The sequence below is a fragment of the Canis aureus genome, chromosome 5, assembly GCF_053574225.1.
Source record: "Canis aureus isolate CA01 chromosome 5, VMU_Caureus_v.1.0, whole genome shotgun sequence".
In the NCBI taxonomy this organism is placed as follows: domain Eukaryota; kingdom Metazoa; phylum Chordata; class Mammalia; order Carnivora; family Canidae; genus Canis; species Canis aureus.
In genome coordinates, this window is record NC_135615.1 from 20,763,325 (window position 1) to 20,782,351 (window position 19,027).

The 19,027-nt window shown below is 41.8% G+C and overlaps 1 protein-coding gene across 5 annotated transcripts in view; it reads left to right on the forward strand.

Moving 5' to 3' along the window:
- RSU1 (Ras suppressor protein 1) overlaps nt 1–19,027 on the forward strand; it is a 250,560-nt gene that overhangs the window by 24,131 nt on the left and 207,402 nt on the right. For 4 of the 5 annotated variants that reach the window (XM_077897074.1, XM_077897076.1, XM_077897072.1 and 1 more), the window contains exon 3: nt 14,325–14,375. The exons of the other annotated variant lie outside the window; for it this stretch is intronic. In XM_077897074.1, coding sequence (XP_077753200.1) covers nt 14,325–14,375 — 51 coding nt within the window. The remainder of the gene's footprint in view (nt 1–14,324; nt 14,376–19,027) is intronic. 5 annotated transcript variants of the gene reach the window in all.

Here is a 19,027-nt window from a genome sequence, read left to right on the forward strand (position 1 = left end):
CTGAATTGGCTTTCTGACGTTGAATTGTAATCCAGATTTTGTAACTCTGTGGGAGAGAGGACTGTTTCTGATTCTTTCTTTTGAGGTGAGGTTTTCCTTCTAGTCATTTTGCTCAGTGCAGAGTGGCCAAAAGCAAGTTGTATTGGGAAAAGGAGAAAAAGAGAGGAGAGAAAGAAGGAAAGAAAAGAGAAAGAGAAAAAAAAAAAAAGGAAGAAAAAAATAAGAAAAAGAGAAAGAAAAAGAAAGAAAGGAAAAAAGGGGTGGGGGAAGGAAACAAATCAAAAGGCAAAACAAAACAACAACAACAAAAAAAAAAAGAAAAGAAAAAAAGAACCTCGGGGGAGTATCTTCTGATTCTGTATACTTTAAGTCCCTTGGCTTCCCCTGGAAATTGTTCGTCTAGCTGGTCTTCTGGGGGAGGGGCCTGTTGTGCTGATTTTCAGGTGTTAGCAGTTGGGGGAGCTGCTGTGCCCCTGCCTGGTGCAGGGCTCAGTGGGGGTTGTTTACCCCTTGAGGCCCCAGGAGCAACAGCCCCAGTGCGGGGCCAGCTCTGGAAACCTGGATTCAGCTCCCGCAGGAACTCTGGAGCTCTCCGTCTGCAGGGCCTGGAGGCTCCGGGGCGGGCCGCTGATATGCTCAGCTGGGGCAGGAGCGTCCTTGGGGTCCTGGGTCCTCCCGGTCTCTGCCTGTCCCGGGGGGAGGCCGGATCCTGGGCTGTGTCCCGACGCGCCCTGTGCTCCGGGGCCTGTGCTGTTGGATTCGCGCTCCCGCCCTGCAGCCCCCTCCGCGGAGCCGCCGCCTGATCCCCTCCGAGCTGCTCCGGGTCCGCCAGGGTCCCGCCGTGCGCGCTGCAGCCCTTAGGGAGCTCGGCGCACTCTCCTGGGCGCACAGGTGTCTGTTACTGTCCCGGGGAACCCGAGGGCACCCCCGCCCTTCTGGGTCCTGCTCCAACTCCCTGCGAGCCCCTTTCCTCCCGGGAAGGTCGGTGCAGCTCCTGCTCCTCCGGGACGGGGCTCTCCTGTCCTGGGGACACTCGCCCCGGCCTCAGCCCGGCTCCTCGCGGGGCCCCTCCCCCTTGGAGGCCTTTTGTTTCTTTATTTCTTTTTCCCCATCTTCCTACCTTGATAGAAGCGTGAACTCTTCTCACTGTAGCATTCCAGCTGTTCTCTCTTTAAATCTCAGGCCGAATTCGTAGATTTTCAGGATAATTTGAAGGCTTTTTAGGTAATTTGGTGGAGACAGGTGATTTGGGGACCCTACTCGTCCGCCGTCTTGCCCCTCCTCTGCACTCTATTTTAAAGTCTGTTTTGTCTGAGTATTGTTACCCATGCTTTTCTTTGCATTTGCACTTGCATAGAATATCTTTTTCCATCCTTTTTAGTCTGTGTGTGTCTCCAGGTCTTAAATGAATCTTTTGTTAGCAGCTTATCAATGGGCCATTAAAAAAATATCTATTCAGTCACTTTGTCTTTTGACTGGAGCATTTAGTTTATTTACATTTAAAGCAGTTTCTGATAGGTATGTACTTATTGCCATCTTGTTCATTGTTTTCTAATTGTTTTTCTAGTTCTGTTCCTTTTTCCTTTTCTTACTCTCCCTTTGTGATTTGATGACTTTCTTTAGCATTATGTTTGGATTCTTTTCTATTTATTTGTGTACCTAGTATGGGTTTTGGTTTGTGATTACGATGAGGTCTGTATGTAACACCCTGTGTATACACCTCATATATTTTAAGTTGATGGTTGTATAACTTTGAACACAGTCTAAAGCACAATGTTTTTTATACTTCCCTTCTAGATTTTATTTTTATTTCATTTTACATATAAAAATTTTGTGTACTCTTAACTAATTATTGCAGATATAGTTGATCTTACAACTTCTGTGTTTTACCATAAGCTTATAAGTGGTTGATGCACTGCTTTTATTATATGTTTGCTTTTACCAGTGAGATTTGTTCTTTCATCATTTTCTTAATTCTATTTATAGCCTTTTCTTTTCTGCTTAATGAAGTTCCTTTAACGTTTCTTGTAAAACTAGTTTAGTGGCAATGAAATCCTTTAACTTTTATTTTCGTATTATATACTCTTTACCTCCGTTTCAATTCTGAATGATAACCCTGTCAAGTATAATATTCTTAGTTACAGATTTTTTCCTTTCAGCACTGTGATCACATCATGTCACTTTCTTCTGGCCTGCAGAGTTGCTCCTGAAAAATCAGCTGAGGGCCTAATAAGCTTTCCTTTTTAACTTTTTTGCTTCTCTCTTGCAGCTCTTAAAATTCTCTCTTTACCTTTATTCATGACATTTTAATTATATGTCTTGGTCTGAGTCTCTTTGGGTTTATCTTGTTTGTGGCTGTCTCTGATACCTGGACCTGGATACCTGTTTCCTTTCCTAGGGAAGTTAGGGAAGTTTTCAGCTATTATTTCTTTAGATAACTTTCCTTTTTCTTTCTCACTGTTTCTTCTGGGACCCTTAAAATGGAATGTGTGTATGTACTTCTGTACTGAGAAGTCTCTTAAACTGTTCTGCTTATTTTTTTTTTTCTTTTTCTTGGTCAGCTTGGGTGATTTCCAATATTCTCCTTTCTAGGTTACTGATCTGTTTTTTTGCATCCTCTGTTCTGCTGTTGATTCCCCTGAATGTATTTTTCATTTTAGTGATTGTATTCTTCAGCTCAGGATGATTCTTTTTTATATTTTCTGTCTTAAAGTTTTCACTGTAGTGTTCCTTTTTCTCCAGAGTTTTATGGTTTTCTTTATGACCATTATTTTTAACTCTTTATGAGATAGATTGCTTATCTTCCTTTTGTGCAGTTCTTTTTCTAAGATTTTGTCTTATTCTTTCATTTGGAACATATTCCTCTGCCTCCTCATTTTGTCTATCTCTTGACTGTTTCCCTGAATTAGGTTGATCACTTACATCTCCCTGTCTTGGAGAGAGGCCTTACACAGAAGACGTCGTGTTGGGCACAGAAGTGTAATCTCCCTCATTACCAGAATCAGGATTTCCTAGGATATCCCCTTTGGGGGCTGTCTGTGCTCTTCTGTTACCCCTGGACCATCACTGTTGTGGGCATGCTGTTTAGGAGTTTGCTCCCCCTGTGGCTGGCTGTGAGGCCACTGATGGGTGTGGTTGGGATCCCTGCCCCAAGTGGCAGCCACTTTGGCTGGGTCATTGGTTCAGACAGAGGCCATTTGCTGGATGGGTGTAGCAGGTCGGGAACCATTTTGAAAGGGCATCTACAGGGGCAGGTGGGTTGGGTGGGGCTGGTCTGTAGGGAATGCCAAAGCAGAGTAAATTGTTCTAGTTAGGTAGATGGGTAGTATCAGAAATGGTGCCCAACAGTGCTGGGCCAGTTTGGCAGGTGGGTAAGAAAAATAGCAATCACCAGTGCTTCCATTTCTTCAAGAAAGTTCCTTTAAATTTTTTTTTTTTAATTTTTATTTATTTGTGATAGTCACAGAGAGGGAGAGAGAGAATAAGGCAGAGACACAGGCAGAAGGAGAAGCAGGCTCCATGCACCAGGAGCCCCATGTGGGATTCGATCCCAGGTCTCCAGGATTGCGCCCTGGGCCAAAGGCAGGCGCCAAACCGCTGCGCCACCCAGGGATCCCAAGAAAGTTCCTTTAGATACCTGTTTCTCCAGGATACCCCATAAAATTAGTCATAAGTCTTCACATTTGGCCCAGGTACTTTTCCAACTGCTGCTCCTCTGGATCTTGGAGCGAGTGGGTCTGTGTATGGCTCATTTAAGACCCATGTCTCCAGCTCTCCCATAGTTAAGTTCTCCTGATTTGCAAAGCCAGACATTAAGGGGACCTGTTTTCCTAGTGCAGATGCCCAGAGAGGGGGTGTCTGATGTGGATCTTGAACTTCTCACTCCTCAGGGAGGATCTGTCTGTGATAGTCCTGTGCCAGGGCTGTGGGTCCCAACCAGACCGAGTCCCTGCCTCTCCCTCCATTCTTGATATGGCTTTTTCCTTATATCATTAGCTATGGGTTGGCTGTTGTCATAATCTTCATGTCATTCTCAGAGTTGCTCTGTATTTGTTGGAGAAATGTTATTGGAAGCAGAGAACTACTGCCCAACTAGAGAAATGAGGAATCAGAGAGAGGTTTCTACCATTGACCCTAGGAAGGAGAAAAATACCTCTGCCCTACCTACCTGTTTATTTGTATGGATAGAGGTGAAAGTTGAGAATGCACCATGTTGTCTGAAAAGAAAACCATGCACATTTAATACTGTCCATGTCTTCATTTTTAAAAAGTTTTTGTTTAAATTCCAGTTAACACACAGTATAATATTAGTTTCAGGTGTACAATATAGTGATTTAGTACTTCCATACACCGCTCAGTGCTGATCATGACAAGTGCATTCCTTAACCCTTGTCACCTGTTTCACCCATCCCCCTCTCTCCCCCCAGTAACCATCAGTTTGTTCTCTAGAGTCAAGAGTCTGTTTCTTGGTTTGCTTCTCTTTTTTTCCCCTTTGCTGGTTTGTTTTGTTTCTTAAATTCCACATATTATTGAGATTGTATGGTATTTGTTGTTCTCTGACTTACTGTATTTAGCATTATGTTCTCTAGATCCATCTGTCATTCCAAATGGCAAAAATTTCATTCTTTTTTATCTCTGAGTAATATTCCGTTATATATATGTATATGTGTATTTTATATATATGTGTGTGTGTATGTATACCACACATCTTTATTCATTCATCAGTTGGTGGACATTTGGCCTGTTTCCATAATTTGGCTATTATAGATAATGCTGCTATAATCAGGGCACATTTATCCCTTTGAATTAATGGAAATTTTTTTTTTTTTTTTTGTATTTTCGAGTAAATACCTAGAAATGCAATTGCTGGATCACAGAGTAATTCTATCTTTAACTTCTTTTTCTTTTTTTTTTTTTTTAATGCTTTTGCCATTTAATTATTTTAGGTTCTAATTTTTCTGCTTTAAATTTTGTCATTGTATTCATACCAGCATTTGTAAGTGATACATTATCTTTAACTTCTTAAGAAACCTCCATACTGTTATCCAGAGTGGTTGAACCAGTTTGCATTCCCACAAACAGTGCAGGAGGGTTCCCCTTTCTCCACATCCTTGCCAACACCTATTATTTCTTGTGTTGTTGATTTTAGCCATTCTTCATTTTGGTAAAAAATGAACTTATGGATTAAACCTCTTTTTTTTATCTTTTGGATGTCTTAGAATGTTGGACAGTTGGCCTCTTGTTGATATGTGTTGGCTTTATCTGGCCAATAAAAACCAGAGTGAGAATTAATCAGCTTTTTCACACCTGGGTGGCTCAGTTGGTTAAGTGGCTGCCTTTGGCTCAGGTCATGGTCTTGGGGTCTGAGGATCAAGCCCCGCATTGGGCTCTCCTCCACTCAGCAGGGAGTCTGCTTCTCCCTCTCTCCATCTGTGCTCGCTCTCTCTCAAATAAATGAATAATTTTTTTTTTTAAAGAATTAATCAGCTTTTAGTCTGGAAACAACTTTTAAAGGGGTGTCTTACTGACTTGCTCTGAATCCATGGCAAGGTTACTTCATCTCCTTGTAACTCATTTTTCTGATCTACAATTGGGAGGGAGGTGGTTGATAGGAGTACTATTCTGCATGGTCACTGTGAGGAATGGATAAGGTGATAAAGTTCCTTTTTTAGTGCTAGACATGTCTTACGCATTTGGGAAACATTTTTGTTATTACCTTATTTTAACAGTTTTGATTATAGTGAATGGCTATAAAGTGCCCAGCAGAGCACATTGATGTACTAGGCATTACATAAATACTAGTTCATTCGTATATTTTATTTTTGTTTCACAGAATCAAATAATTTAATTCAGCCTTTCATTTTCAAGATGAGAAGTTGTGTGCTCCAGAACATTCCAGTGATTTTCTCAGGATCTCATGGGATTGTGATCTGAATCTCAAACTGCTTAAATCTGGATATTCTTTGCTTTGAGTTGCTTTATATAACTGTCATATTTTATTCAAATAGAATTAAGTCTTCCATTCAGGTTTATACTTCTTATGATGACTGGAATTTCCACCATCTTGAAAAGAATGCTCCATCCAGGGGTGAACATTATTTTCCTAGTTTGGAAAGAAGAAGCTCAAGTTGGAATCTGGAAAACTCATTTGTAGTCTCATTTCTGACTCTAGTTGTCTGTAGAGCTTCAGAAAAACCACTTTACTGCTCTGCGCCATAGTTTCCTTATCTATAAAATGAGAGAGGCTTCAGTGTTTTGATTTCTAGGATTCTATAACTGATTTCTAAAAATATGCATTTTTGCATATTAAACACATAGCATAGTTTATGCTGGAAAAGCAAAACAAAAGATGGTAGGTAGGTAGGTGGATACAGAATAAAATTGAGTCTGGACCTTGAAGATTTTACTAGGCCTGAAAAAACTTTCAAGCATTTCCCTTCTCATGGGAGTTTCAAATCAGCTTCTCTCCTGTATATGGCACTTATATTTTGTAATGTGTCAGAGTGTTTTATTGCACGCCCTGATTATTGCAGACTAATCTTGTTGAGGGCAGTAACTGTGTCTCACTCATACTCTATCCCTGTCCCATTGCTTCCGTTCAGTCTCGCAAAACAGCCCTAACTATGCGTTTGTCAGTACTGTCCTCCTTGCACCTCAGGAGTGATTGACTGCGTGCCACAGGTGGATGGCTCTATTTTTCTCTCTGATTCTCTTGGGCATCTTCACAGATATCATTTTTCTTGGTCTTTTTTCCTGAGGGGGAAACTGTGACATGATACATTTGAACAGGAATGATGTGGGCTGCACGTTTTTAATAAGCAGTAGGTTGGGTCTGGTACCTGTTGACTTAATGTTTTGGTGGGCACAGTAACCCAGCCAGTGACCAGCTCATGGGGTTCTCAGTACATGTGAATTCTCTGCTCTTACTTATGTATCAGAAGAGGTATCCCATTTGTTTCAGCGGTCACATAAATTAAATTGCTTTCCATTGAATGAAAGAGCAGGTAATTATGGTTATTAGACTCATCTGCAAATAGTATAATTTAGTCAAATAAACTGATTTCGAAAACTTGCTACTACAGAGTTTTTAACTCACTGCAATAATTAGTTGTGAAGTAAAGGAAAGCTTTCATATCATGGTGACTTTCTTTATGAACAATTTCGAAAGAAAAAATGTTTTTATGATTCTGGGTGTGTTGATGAATATGATATTTGTATTGTATCTTAGTATCGAACATTTTATTTTCTGTCTTCATGTTGATATATTGGCAAAAGCTGCATATTTAAGAAGATCTGAATCTATGTCTTAATACCAAGGGTGAAATAATTTCAGCCATGCGACACAGGCAGGCATTTTAATCATGCATCATGGAGATGCAAAACCCAAATTGTTGGTCAGCATTGCTTTTGGATGCTGACATCTGGATGGCTTCCCCATCCCTGTGGAGTCTCTGAATCAGGGTTATTTAGGGCTGTGGCTGTTGCTAGCCTACTGGGGAGCCAGAGTGGAAAAACCATTTGAACCATCCTATACTTCAAGTTCAAATCAATTCTTCTTTTTGGTCTATAACTTTGGGAGGAACTGAATTAGTAGAGGGTACTGTTTGTGATGTAGTCCATCGTTGCCCAGAATTTGACTCATGCGCTTGGAGTTGCCAAACAAGGCAGCCCTCCTTGAACATCCAGAGGTATAGTGGTTCTTCTAATGCGACAATCTTTGCTACCACAAGAACTGGTGGAAAGGGGTAAACCGTTTGCCTTCTGTTGGTAATGGTGTTTCTCTGCTTGCATTTGGGGCTTGGTCTATGAAATGAACTGGAAGTTACAGTCCAGTTTCTGTGACCAGTTACACAACCTTTGCTTTGGTGCTCAGAGATCGCCAGTTCTGACCTATGGCAAGATTACAGACACCTTCATGTCCTGTGTCATGTTGTGTGTTTTCAGACCTCGTTCTTCTTGGTTCACTTTGGCTGTGTTTCTCCCTCCCCCCCCCCCGCCCCCCCAGATGGAAATGTCATTCTGCAAAGCTAGAACTTTTTTTTTTTTTTTTTTTTTTACCTTCTCTGAAGTGCTACCAGAGGAATCATTTGCTTTCTCATTTGCCAAATAGGAAATGGTAGAGACAGTTTCCAGGGTGCCACATCATCGTGATAGATTAGGTTATTTTGAAAAACAAGTCTATAATGTCATCTTAGGGCGCTGTGGATCTCATCATGCATTTTTTTTTTCTTATGTTGCCTACTTTATGCCGAAAAGGAGGACACAACCCGAGCTGATTTTAAATAATATCTGCTTCTGTGTGTTATCTAGAAATGATGATTCGTTTTTGTAGGGATGTTTAGTTAGTCCTTTGAGTTCTCTGGATTTATTCCATTAAAATACTGGCTGCCCCCTGCAGTCCTGTACTTTGTGTGTTTTCCTTCTGTTTGTTCAGGGAAGCCTGGAATTGCCTCCATAACTTCTCGTTTCCAGGTCCTGCAGGTCTAGCAGTACTGTATGGTGTACCCTCTGCCCCTGAGGCATTTTTGGATGTGTCACTGCATAATAAGTAACGTCTACTGAAGTACCATTACCCTTTCTGATACACTCCTCTTGCGTTCATGGTTCTTTCATACTTTGTGTTTTGGCATTTTCGTGCATGTTCTGTGTTCCCTAAATGAGTGACCATGTAGTTTCCCATTCAAACCAGGACATTTTTGAGAGGGACATTCCACATAATCCAAGATTTTCCCAGGCTCCCCGGGATGTACAGTAGATATTACTTCATAGAGAATTTCCAGGGTAGAGCCTCTTGGCATTCTGAGTGTGGTGAGTGCCCAAATGAGTCCTTGATTATGTTTCTCGTGAAATGATTCAACTGGCCAGTTCCCCAGTTCCTTCTTTCAGCATTTTCCTGCTGATTCCCTTCTTGGCTGGAGAACAAACAGTCATAAATCATGTGTTACAGTGCCAGCAACCTCACCCTGTCCTTCCCCGACCAACACCTCCTGCCCAACAGTTTTGTTTCCCACTCTTTATTCTGGCCTGAAACAGTGTTCACCCAGTGACCCTTTCTAAAGACAGAGGCAGAATGATGGCCAAGGCCCTGTAACCTTTAACTGTGTGTGTCAACACACTTCTGAGTTCTCTGGTTGATTTTTGAAATATATTCTATTTGGAAAATGCCTACGCAAAGCATAGTTTAATATTGCTTTAGGAATTTTAATAACGGTTTGTTCACACTGTTCTGGTGCTGCTCATTCCTGACAGTTTCTGGTGCTGCTCGTTCTTGAAAGTATGTTATTCACATGCTGGAAGATCTCCCAGTGTGTGATGAAGGTTTGCAAGGCGGGTCAGTGGGTACAGCTTGCTTCCATTCTCCCCAACATGTTTGACCATGGCAGCTTTTGTGCTTTTAAATAATCCATTTCTATTTTGGTAGGCACTTTCTCCCTTCTTTTTTAACAGCACGGTTTCCATACAAGACTCACAATGAACTCACCATTGCCAAGTGGAGGGGAGTGGCGGGTTTTATAAATATGATTGTCGCAACTCAGTCTCTGCCTGTACTAGGCTTTGTGATTGATTCTGTGATTTCTGATTTTGTCCAACTGAACTGCCCTCCCCGCAGACCCAGCCTGGACTCCTTTGTTGCCCTAAATATTTTCTCAAAGATCTTTTATTAACTTTTTCTTTACTGCTCTAATTTTTCTGCCTCTTACCTACTTTATCATGTAGCTCTGTAACAATAGTGAGAAAGAAAAATACATTCTGGTGGTGTTATCAGGTGAAGCAACAGCTGTGTTTCTCTTTATTCAAACAGAAAAAGAACTTTAAACTTTGTCACTTTCTCTCCTGCTAAATGCTTGCTGAAGGGAACACAAGGAAATGATGGAAAATAACTGGCTTTCCCTAATTAAATCTTTCATCGTGCATGGTAGCTGGAAGAGAGAACAAAAAAAAAAATTGTTCTAATGAGTTAGTTGTGATATTTTAGGAAGAATTAAGGCAGAGCTGGGAGGATTGTTCATTTTCTCTTGTCATCAGGATTGATTTCTGTGACGCTCTGATGGAGGTCTGTGCCAGTGTGTGAGGCTGCTTGTTGTCTGCCACTTTCAGTTTGCTCCATTTGTTGGTTGTAAAACCCCTGATTAGCTGGCACTTGGGCACCTGGAATTTAGATTGCATTTCCCTGCCTCGCTTGCAGAGAGGCCTCATTGTATTCTAAAATTGTGATCCATTGATTGCAAGTACAAGTACCATGTGCAGCTTCTTGGAACTATTCTGAAGGAGGAAGCCTTCTTTTTTCAGTCTTCTTGAGAGAAATGCAGATGTGATGGCTAAACTCAGGCAGCCATCTTGAAGCATGAAGTAGGAGCCATGTAATGGGGATGGTTGAGCAACAAAGATATCAGAAGCCTCTAGATCACCTGTGTGTGAGTGAGAGACAGACTCTTATTGTGTGCACCTCTGTTACTTGTTGCTTGCTCTCACATGAAAGGGACCATAATCTTTACACATCTGTGAACCTTTTTCATCTGGTTTGGTATGAGGGTAGCTCTTTGAGATATTCCCCCCCCCATATCAGACTGTATTCTTCAGAGATAAAGGAATGCTTAGTTGGTGGACAAGGAATCTTAACTCTTACAAATAAAAATGTGTAAGATGTTGTACAGTGTTTAAGATCTTAAACATCATGTGAGAAGCCACCATTGCGACTCTGTCAGAAACCACAAGAATGCTCTCCTCCTTCCCCATTGCTTTGCGCTTCACCTTCCCTAACAGTTCAGTCCTCAGGCCGGTGAGTGGGACAGAAAAGGAGAGATGGTCAGGGTTGGGAGGGCCTGGTGGTCTAGAATGGTGGAATGGGACCCGAGTGGAGTGAGTTGAGCATCTGTGCAGGTTGGGGAACCTGGCCTGCAAGGTCCAGCCCAAGCAGGATGAGGAGGGTGTCTCCATGGAGGGGCGGGTGAGCAGGGTAGTCTGAGCAGTATGAAGGTGTCCCAGCTGGAGGGAGGGGCGTGTGTGTGTGTGGGAGATTGGTTACCACATTGATTCTAAAGCTGGGTAGTTGAAAGGACTCAAGTTCCACAGAGCCTGCACGCTTAAGGAGTTAACAAAGGCATAGGATCTGGCTTAGCAGGCATAGGAAAGCATGGGTGAGCTTTGGGGGCATCAGAGGCTCAGTGGGGCTGCTCCCCAGAGTCATTTCTCAGTTGCTCAGGACATGTTTATTCTCCAGGTTATGAACTATCAAGATTGTATAAGGAATCTGGGTTTCAGAATAGCCTGGGCAAAAATGTCCACCAGTGTTTTTTATGCCCAACTGGTCGTGTACCTCATAGCTAGGTGTAAGCCGTCAGTCTACACATCCCTAACCAGTGTAAAACACTCTGACCCTGGAGATTTCCTGGATGTATTCAACTTTAAGCTGAACATCACACATCTCTAGCTAGCTTCCTCATCTTGATCATGACCAAGAATGAGTACCGAACTTCCAGGTGCCCCTGCAAAGAAGCATAGAGCTATCTCGGTCTAGCTGTAAGAGAACTCTATTTCATGCAGTTATATATAGGGTTATTGATTACATAGTAAGTAGGTTAGAGATAATGGGAGCCAGAATTTTCACTGTTAGAGAAGGGAATTACAAACACAGAGAGGAAAGAAACTGGAGTGAACTCTGTGATGTTGTATTAGAGTTGGATATATTGTTGTGAGCTCAGAGTTTTCAATAATATAGTGAAATCAGTATAGTGTGTGTGTGTGTGTGTGTGTGTGTGTGTGTGTATTCTCAAGCTCTGTCCACTGAAAGGAGCTGAGAATACTGAGCCCCAAATAGCAATGAACACATCTGGTGCTCAGATTTTGTCTTATAAATACCATTTTCCACAAAAAGGAACCAGAGCTCATTAGAGAAATGGTGATTTCAGGGCTGTGGCTGAAAAAGGACAAGATGAGCTTGAATATCTTGTGCCAGAAAGTGGGGAGGTGTTCAGGGAGCAGTGGGGACCTGTCAGAGGGATAGCATCCGGCTTGGATGGGCTCCCTCTGGCCAGATCGGACAATTTGAACACCAGCATAAATAATAACAGTAGATAATAATCCACTGACTAAAATAGGAAACCACTAAGCAATACAGATATAAGGAAAGAAATTGCAATTTCTCAACAGCAACACTGTTGACATTTTGGACCTGATGATCCTGAGTAGCTAAAGCTATGTTTTGCCCAGCTATTCTTACAGAAGCACCAGACTGTTTCTGGGGTTTGGAGATAGTTGCAGAGGAGTGAGTGGGCTGCGTCCTGCATTGTAGGATGTGAGGCAGCATCCCTGGCGCCTGCCCCCAGGATGCCTCTGCTCTAGACCAGTGCCGTCTAATACATACAGTGTGAGCCACATAGGAGAGTTTTGGTTCTTAGTGGCCATCATTGTTAGACTCAAAAATGTTTCCAGACATTGCCAAATGTATCGAGAGGGTAAAGGTTGCCCTGGGTGGGGATCATGAGACACTTGGCACAGGATCTTTACATAGCTCTGAAATACCCTTCCTTTCTTAACCCCCCTTCTCCCCAAGTGCTTATTAATTACAAAAGGGAAAAGAAGAAATTTGCAGTGGAGAAGCCTGGCAGACATAAACGATCAAGGGAAGATCGTCAGTGACAAGACAAACCGAACTTGTCTGCCACCTGATAGGATGCATTGAGAAGAGCGCCGCATTTTCTTGACATTCCTTCCAAAGATGCTTTTTTTTTTTTTAAAAAAGATTTTATTTATTTATTCATGAGAGACACGGGGAGAAAGGCAGAGACACAGGCAGACGGAGAAGCAGGCTCTGCATGGGGAGCCCGATGTGGGACTTGATCCCAGGACCCTGGGATCGTGACACGAGCCAAAGGCAGATGCTCAACCACTGAGCCACCCAGGTGCCCACTCCCAACGATGCTTAACCTCAGTCTAATTGTGAATAAACAAATTGACAAATCTGCATGGAGGTCATAATATAGAATATTTTGGCCTGCAGGCAGGCTTCACAGTTACCAAGGTCATGAAAGTCAAGGAAAGAGAAATACAGACAAGAGGTGACCTAAGAGATCCACTAGCTGCATGTAATGCGGTTCTGAACCGGTTTGTTTTTTTTCTAAAAGAAATGCTTGGGACATTCAGTAAAACTGGGGTGAGGGCTGTGAGGATTAGGTGGTAGTGATGTATGTTGGGAAGCTTTTGGCTTGGGTGACTGTGCTGTGGTTCTGTTGTGGGATGCCATCCTCAGAATACCCTGAGTTTATGGGGCATCAGGCCAGCAGCATGATCTCTAATGGTTCAGGGCAGGAAAACAGGTCTCTGTACTGCAATTTGAATTTTCTATAACTTTGTGATGGTTGGGGAAAAAAGAAAAGAAACCTACTCAAAAGTAATGGTCAGGAGTGATACACTCATTTTCTTCCCAGCTCACTGGGGTCCAACATGAAGATCCTTCTTGAGAAAAAATTTTGTCTTCTCACTTCTTAGGGAAAAAACTGCTGCATTAATATAATGTTCTTAGAGAAAGAATATTAGAAAAATGTCAGAATCTGTTCAATATGTAAAATAGATATTTGAAACATATTGTTTGAAACGATATGCTGATCATTCTGTGAAGTTTTAGAACCCAAAAAGGGAGACCGGTCACTTTTTTCTCAGACTTTTTTTTTTCTCTTGTGGATCTATGTATATTTTCTTTCTTTAGAGTTGGAAAAACCATCTTTTAAGCAAGCCTGATCTTGTGCAACTTAAACCTCCATGATATTGTTTGAAACTGGTGAGCAATCTGCAGGTGCTTTGAAATATCAACCAAAATTATTTTAGAGGAAAATTCTTCTCTTTTAGTCACTCAGTAGCATGTAAAAGAATTTCTGGGCTGCCAGTGGACGACGCAGGTGAAGCAGTGTGCTGCCTGTTCATGTGATGTGGGCTTTTCTGTCTTCATATGATGTTCTTCTGGTGCAGGTGAGGCATCAGGCCTCTCCACATCCCAGGCCACTTCTGACGGGGACACCTTAATTGAGATGGATCGCTCAGGCTAGGCCAGCGGAGCAGGTCACAGAGCAAAGCTAACTGGCCCTTGTCATATTTGATCCTGCGACATTAATCTCATTAGCTCTAACTTGCTGTGCTAATTGCATAACTTTTCTTAATTTGGCTTAACATTTAACAGATAGTGTTACATGAAACCTTGCTTCTATTTTTGTGAGCGGTAACACTTCAACCTGTGAAGATAATTTAACACTTTACCTTGTAGGAGTGTGGGGATAATTTGGGTACACTTACTGACTGTGTGTTTTTTTTTTTTTCTTTTTCTTTTACAGTCTCCTTATCCCACATCACACAACTGGTCCTCAGCCACAACAAGCTAACAAGTGAGTTAACTTTACCGTTTGTTACAGTTTCTGACTTTTAGGTAATATGGTGATGCTGCTGAGTCTTTTGTTTCCTTTAAAGATGCTAATGACCGATGTTATGTGGGGAAAACCTAGAATGATTTTTGGTGACAGTACAATACATGAGCATATTGTCCTGTATTTTGTACTTTGCTCTGTTTTGAAGATTCTTTCCTCACGTATGTAAGCTGCAGAATGAACGTGATATTGCTTCTCAGGAAATGGTTCCTTTCGGGGGTGGTAAGGGCTCCATTCACCTGAACTACCAGGTGATTCACTAGTGTTTCATGGTAAACAAATAAAACAAAACAAAACTTACTAAAGAATATTGGGAGTAAGCGTTCTTGGCTTTCTCTGTACTTCCTCCTCAAAAGGAGAATATTTAACTGTTGTTATACTTCACTGATTGATGGGGGGGGGGGAGCCCTACAAAACTGTGTAAGTTATATAAATCTGCACCTGCATTTTTCACATTTTTTGATTCTGGCTCCCAAGAAGACTTCTCTGGGGTGTGGGTGGTGTCACGGCATGGTTAACATATAGAATTGATAGCTGTTTTTATGAAAATACCTCATGTGAGTGATAATGGGCCATCTGATTCTTAGAGCTGTGACTTTAAAGATTTTAATAACAGGGACTCACTCTCCTTTCTTATTCCTAATTGACTGTCACTTCTTTGTGCTTGCCATATTTCCTGCAGACTTGAATGATTTTCTAATCATGTGGCAAGAATTTGTTAGGGAGCTTTCTGAGTCCCATGAAATTGAGCTGAATGTCATGTTGAGGGATTTGTCTCGTAAATTTATGTGTGTATGTGCATTATATACAGCTTGAGGCAATGTCACAGAGCTGCTGATTATTGAGAATTAAGAGGGCAGTTAGGGCCTCTGGCGTGCAGGAAACAGGCAGATTTAGTTCATTCTTAGCAAAAAGCACATATTTGTAAGACCAAGGCAGAGTGGCACGATTGTCACATTTGCATAACGGTGATTACAGAAGCTGAAAGGAAGGGCTCCAAGTCACATGTGATCATTTTTGTAGCAGGTAATATGCTGCCAGTTTCATGGTTTTCATAGCAAATGATCCTATGGTCCACTGAGACCGTAGTCCCAATATAGAGGAGATTTGTAGTTTGTCTTGAAAGCCAGACAGCATAATCCCTGAATTCCCCGAGATTTTGTGATCAGAAGTTCCTGAAACTGTTGCACAGTTCATGAAAATACTTAATTGCCAAGCTTCCCATGGTTAGATTTGCATCATCAGTAGAGCAAAAAAAGCAAAAACAAGAAGCAAAACCTGCTGTATTCCTATTACATCATTAATCGCTCTGTTCTTTAAAAAAAATATATATATATATGTAATATTTCAAACTTTTCAACTGTAGTTTATTTCTTTTTACCTGTCCACAAAGATAGAAATCTTAGGGTTGAGTGGATCAGTTTCTTTCTCCAGGCATATAATACTAGATTAATTTAGAGTGGCATAAAAATTGAGTTAAACTGTATCTGCTATAGTTAAAGAGGTTGACTGTGAATGGATTTAAACTTCAAATTTCTCTCTTCCCTGTTTTTTTTCTTTTTCTTTATTTTTCCATTTGAGACACTCTTGACCTAATCCAGTAAACTCTAATTAATCGTCTTGGTAAGTTCTGTTTCAAGCCATGGTGAGTAGTGTCAGTGACATTCGATCTGTTCCACTAAGGTCAAATTAGCATCTTTTACTATTTTTCTGGCATTTAAATGAATGACTTCGCTATGGTTTTTCAAGTATTTATAGTAAATATGTCCATTTGATGGAAATATAAATATGCATTAAATGTAAGTGGCTGAGCACACCCTCCTGTCACTTTGTATTGTAATCAGTGTCTTTCACTTCCTGTGGCTTTTAATAAGGCCTGGCTGACAATGCTGCATTAAAACCAGTGGCACTCAGAAGATAAACCCCTCAGCCCTGTTTTATCTTGCAAAAGTATTTGTGTTTTTCTCATAGTCTGCCAATTACACTGTTGTTTGACGTTTCCACTTGTGTACTTACTGAATGAATGACTAGCGGGCTCAGACAGGGACCTTGATTTGGGGACACCATGTGACTACACATGGAACCAGTATCTGCAGAGCCATTGGGACCATGTGTCAACGATTGGACTTCCTTTCCCTGCTGGTGGTTTTGATGTGGGCCGGTCCTCTCAACATACGAGGAGTAGTTTGAGGCTACAGGAAGTCGGAAGTGGGCAGATGACCCTAAATTCCCCCAAGATTTTGTGAGCAGAAATTCTTAAAGCTTTCTTTATTGGAGTTCATAAAAAATATTTCAAAATTATCAAGCCAGTTGCTAGTAGGGGTTCATCATAACGTAGAGCAGCACCATTTAAATTTAAACCTGGAGTTCCTGGGCAGCTCAGGTGGTTAAGCATGTGCCTTCAGCTCAGGTCATGATCATAGGGTCCTAGGATCATGTCCTGCGTGGGGCTGTCTGCTCATGGTGAGCCTGCTCCTCCCTCTCTCTGCCCCTCCCTCTGTTTGTGCTCTCTTGTTCTCTCTCTCAAATAAATAAATAAAATCTTTAAAAAATAAAAATAAATAAATTTAAACCCCAATTTAAATTGAGTCAGTGTGGATAGTGTGGATGGGTTTTGGTAGAGTTGGAGTGGGGGGAATCGCTCTGCCTGTAACAGCTTTCCTAGATGCACACATCTTCTTGATGTATTTAGACGGAAGGCAGAGCACAGAGTGAATCTTTTCCTTCTTCCTTTTTGCTCTGATGTGGCGGTGCCAGCTGGCAACCTGGCAGAGGTGCTTTCTGACTCAGGGGGAGTGGTTTCAGAGTGAAGATGAGGCTCCTCTGCCGGGGCTGTCCCTTCTGAAACAGCGTTCGCTCTGCAAGAACACACAGGTGGTGGAAGGTATGATTTGCTGGACTTTGAGAACCTGCCCCGATCCCCAGGCTCCTGTCTCAGAGACCCTTAATGCCAATGCGGCATGTCCTTGTCCTACTGCTCTCTCACCTGCTCTCTCCAAATCTGAAGTTTTCTTGAAAGAAAATGAGGCCATTTGTTTCTTATTTTTCTTTAACATCTACTGCTGAGCACAGAGTGGCTTCCTAGGAATTGTCTGTATCAGGCAATCATGGTTGATAGAAGGGAGCAGTAGATGATGGGGAGGTCCTGAGAAGAAGCTCCTGGCCTGAGGTGAAGCGGTCTGTGTAGAAACTGGACTTTGGGGATTAACTGGTATAAGGACTTGAGTGGAAAAGGCCACCACACACTTCTGTTTCCTACTCATGGGCTCACATCATACATGCTGGACTGTGAGCTGTAGCTCTAAAGAGGGATTACCTTCTGTCCTCAGAACTGATGTCTATGTCAAGTTCCTTGTCTGGGGACCCTTTCCTAGTGAGGACTGATGTGCCAGGGTGGCACTCCTCAGGTACATCTGAGAGTCCACAGTTGGGAAAGCTGGTGTCAGGATGAACCATGGTTTCTTCTGCACCCCCCAGCAACCCTTATGGGCTTGGCTGAGTCTCACTTCTCCATGAAGCCTCCTTTAGTGCTGATAGGTGTGACAGCTTCTGGGCCTGTTCCTCTTCCACTTAAAGTGAGTTTCATCTATTTAAGGTCTCAAATTATTTACTGATTGCTTCATACAATTCATTGCATTGTAATTTCTTTGAGGTGAGGAGCCCTGTCTGAAGCTATTTTGCATCCCTCCCCTGCAAAACTTCCAAGAGCATGTTGAACGTCAGTTGGGCCCTCAGTTAAGACAGGTTGATTAGTGAATTGGCAGGTGATGAGTTGTGCTCACTCAGAGCAGACGGAGATGACATACCCAGGGGCTTGCTTGCTCTCAGTGTTTTGAAAGACGGGAACATAGCAGGGATTTCAGACTTTTCCTGTGTGTCTGCCCCCATTCCAATGCTTGCCTTTGTGATTACTCTGCCTTTTAAGACCGTGTTTGCTGAGTCTTTTCACTTGACTCTGTCAGCTTGTACCTGGCTTTTATGGTGGTTTGGGGGTGTCAGCTTTGTAAATGTTTTTCTACTTGTTTTCAGTTTTCAGCATTTCATTTTGAGATAGTCATTTTAAGGCTTTTCCACTAGAGGTCACTGTTGAGACACATATTTTTTTTCCCAGGGTTGGTTGGTTTTTTTTTCCCCCCTCTTAAAGATGAAAAACCGAATTTGTGTTACCAGATTAAATTTTTTGCAAGCTATTCTGCTCTGTCCAGTAGGGCATGTTGCTGTTGCCATTTATATGGTGCAGTTTGCCATAATTAAGGTAGATCCCTCTATGAGGATATATGTTGTTTTCCTGTTTTGCTCCTATAATTATTATTCTGTCTCACATACTTTTTTTTTAGTATTTATTATGGCTACTTTCTCAAGTTAGGCAGGTTTCTTCTTTACCTTGGAAGAATCTTACTGCCCTCTGTATTTTGTATTGGGTATATGTGAGATTTTATTCTTGTGGAAGAAAGTTGAAAAGATATGTGTGTAACCAGATTTTAATTGAAAAATGACCACGTAAAACTCAGGCAAATGTGCATTTTGTGCATACTTATATGGATTCTTCTACTAAATGCCACTGTGTAAGGAAGGATACTCTGCTTATGAAATGAATTGCACTGTGAGTCGGT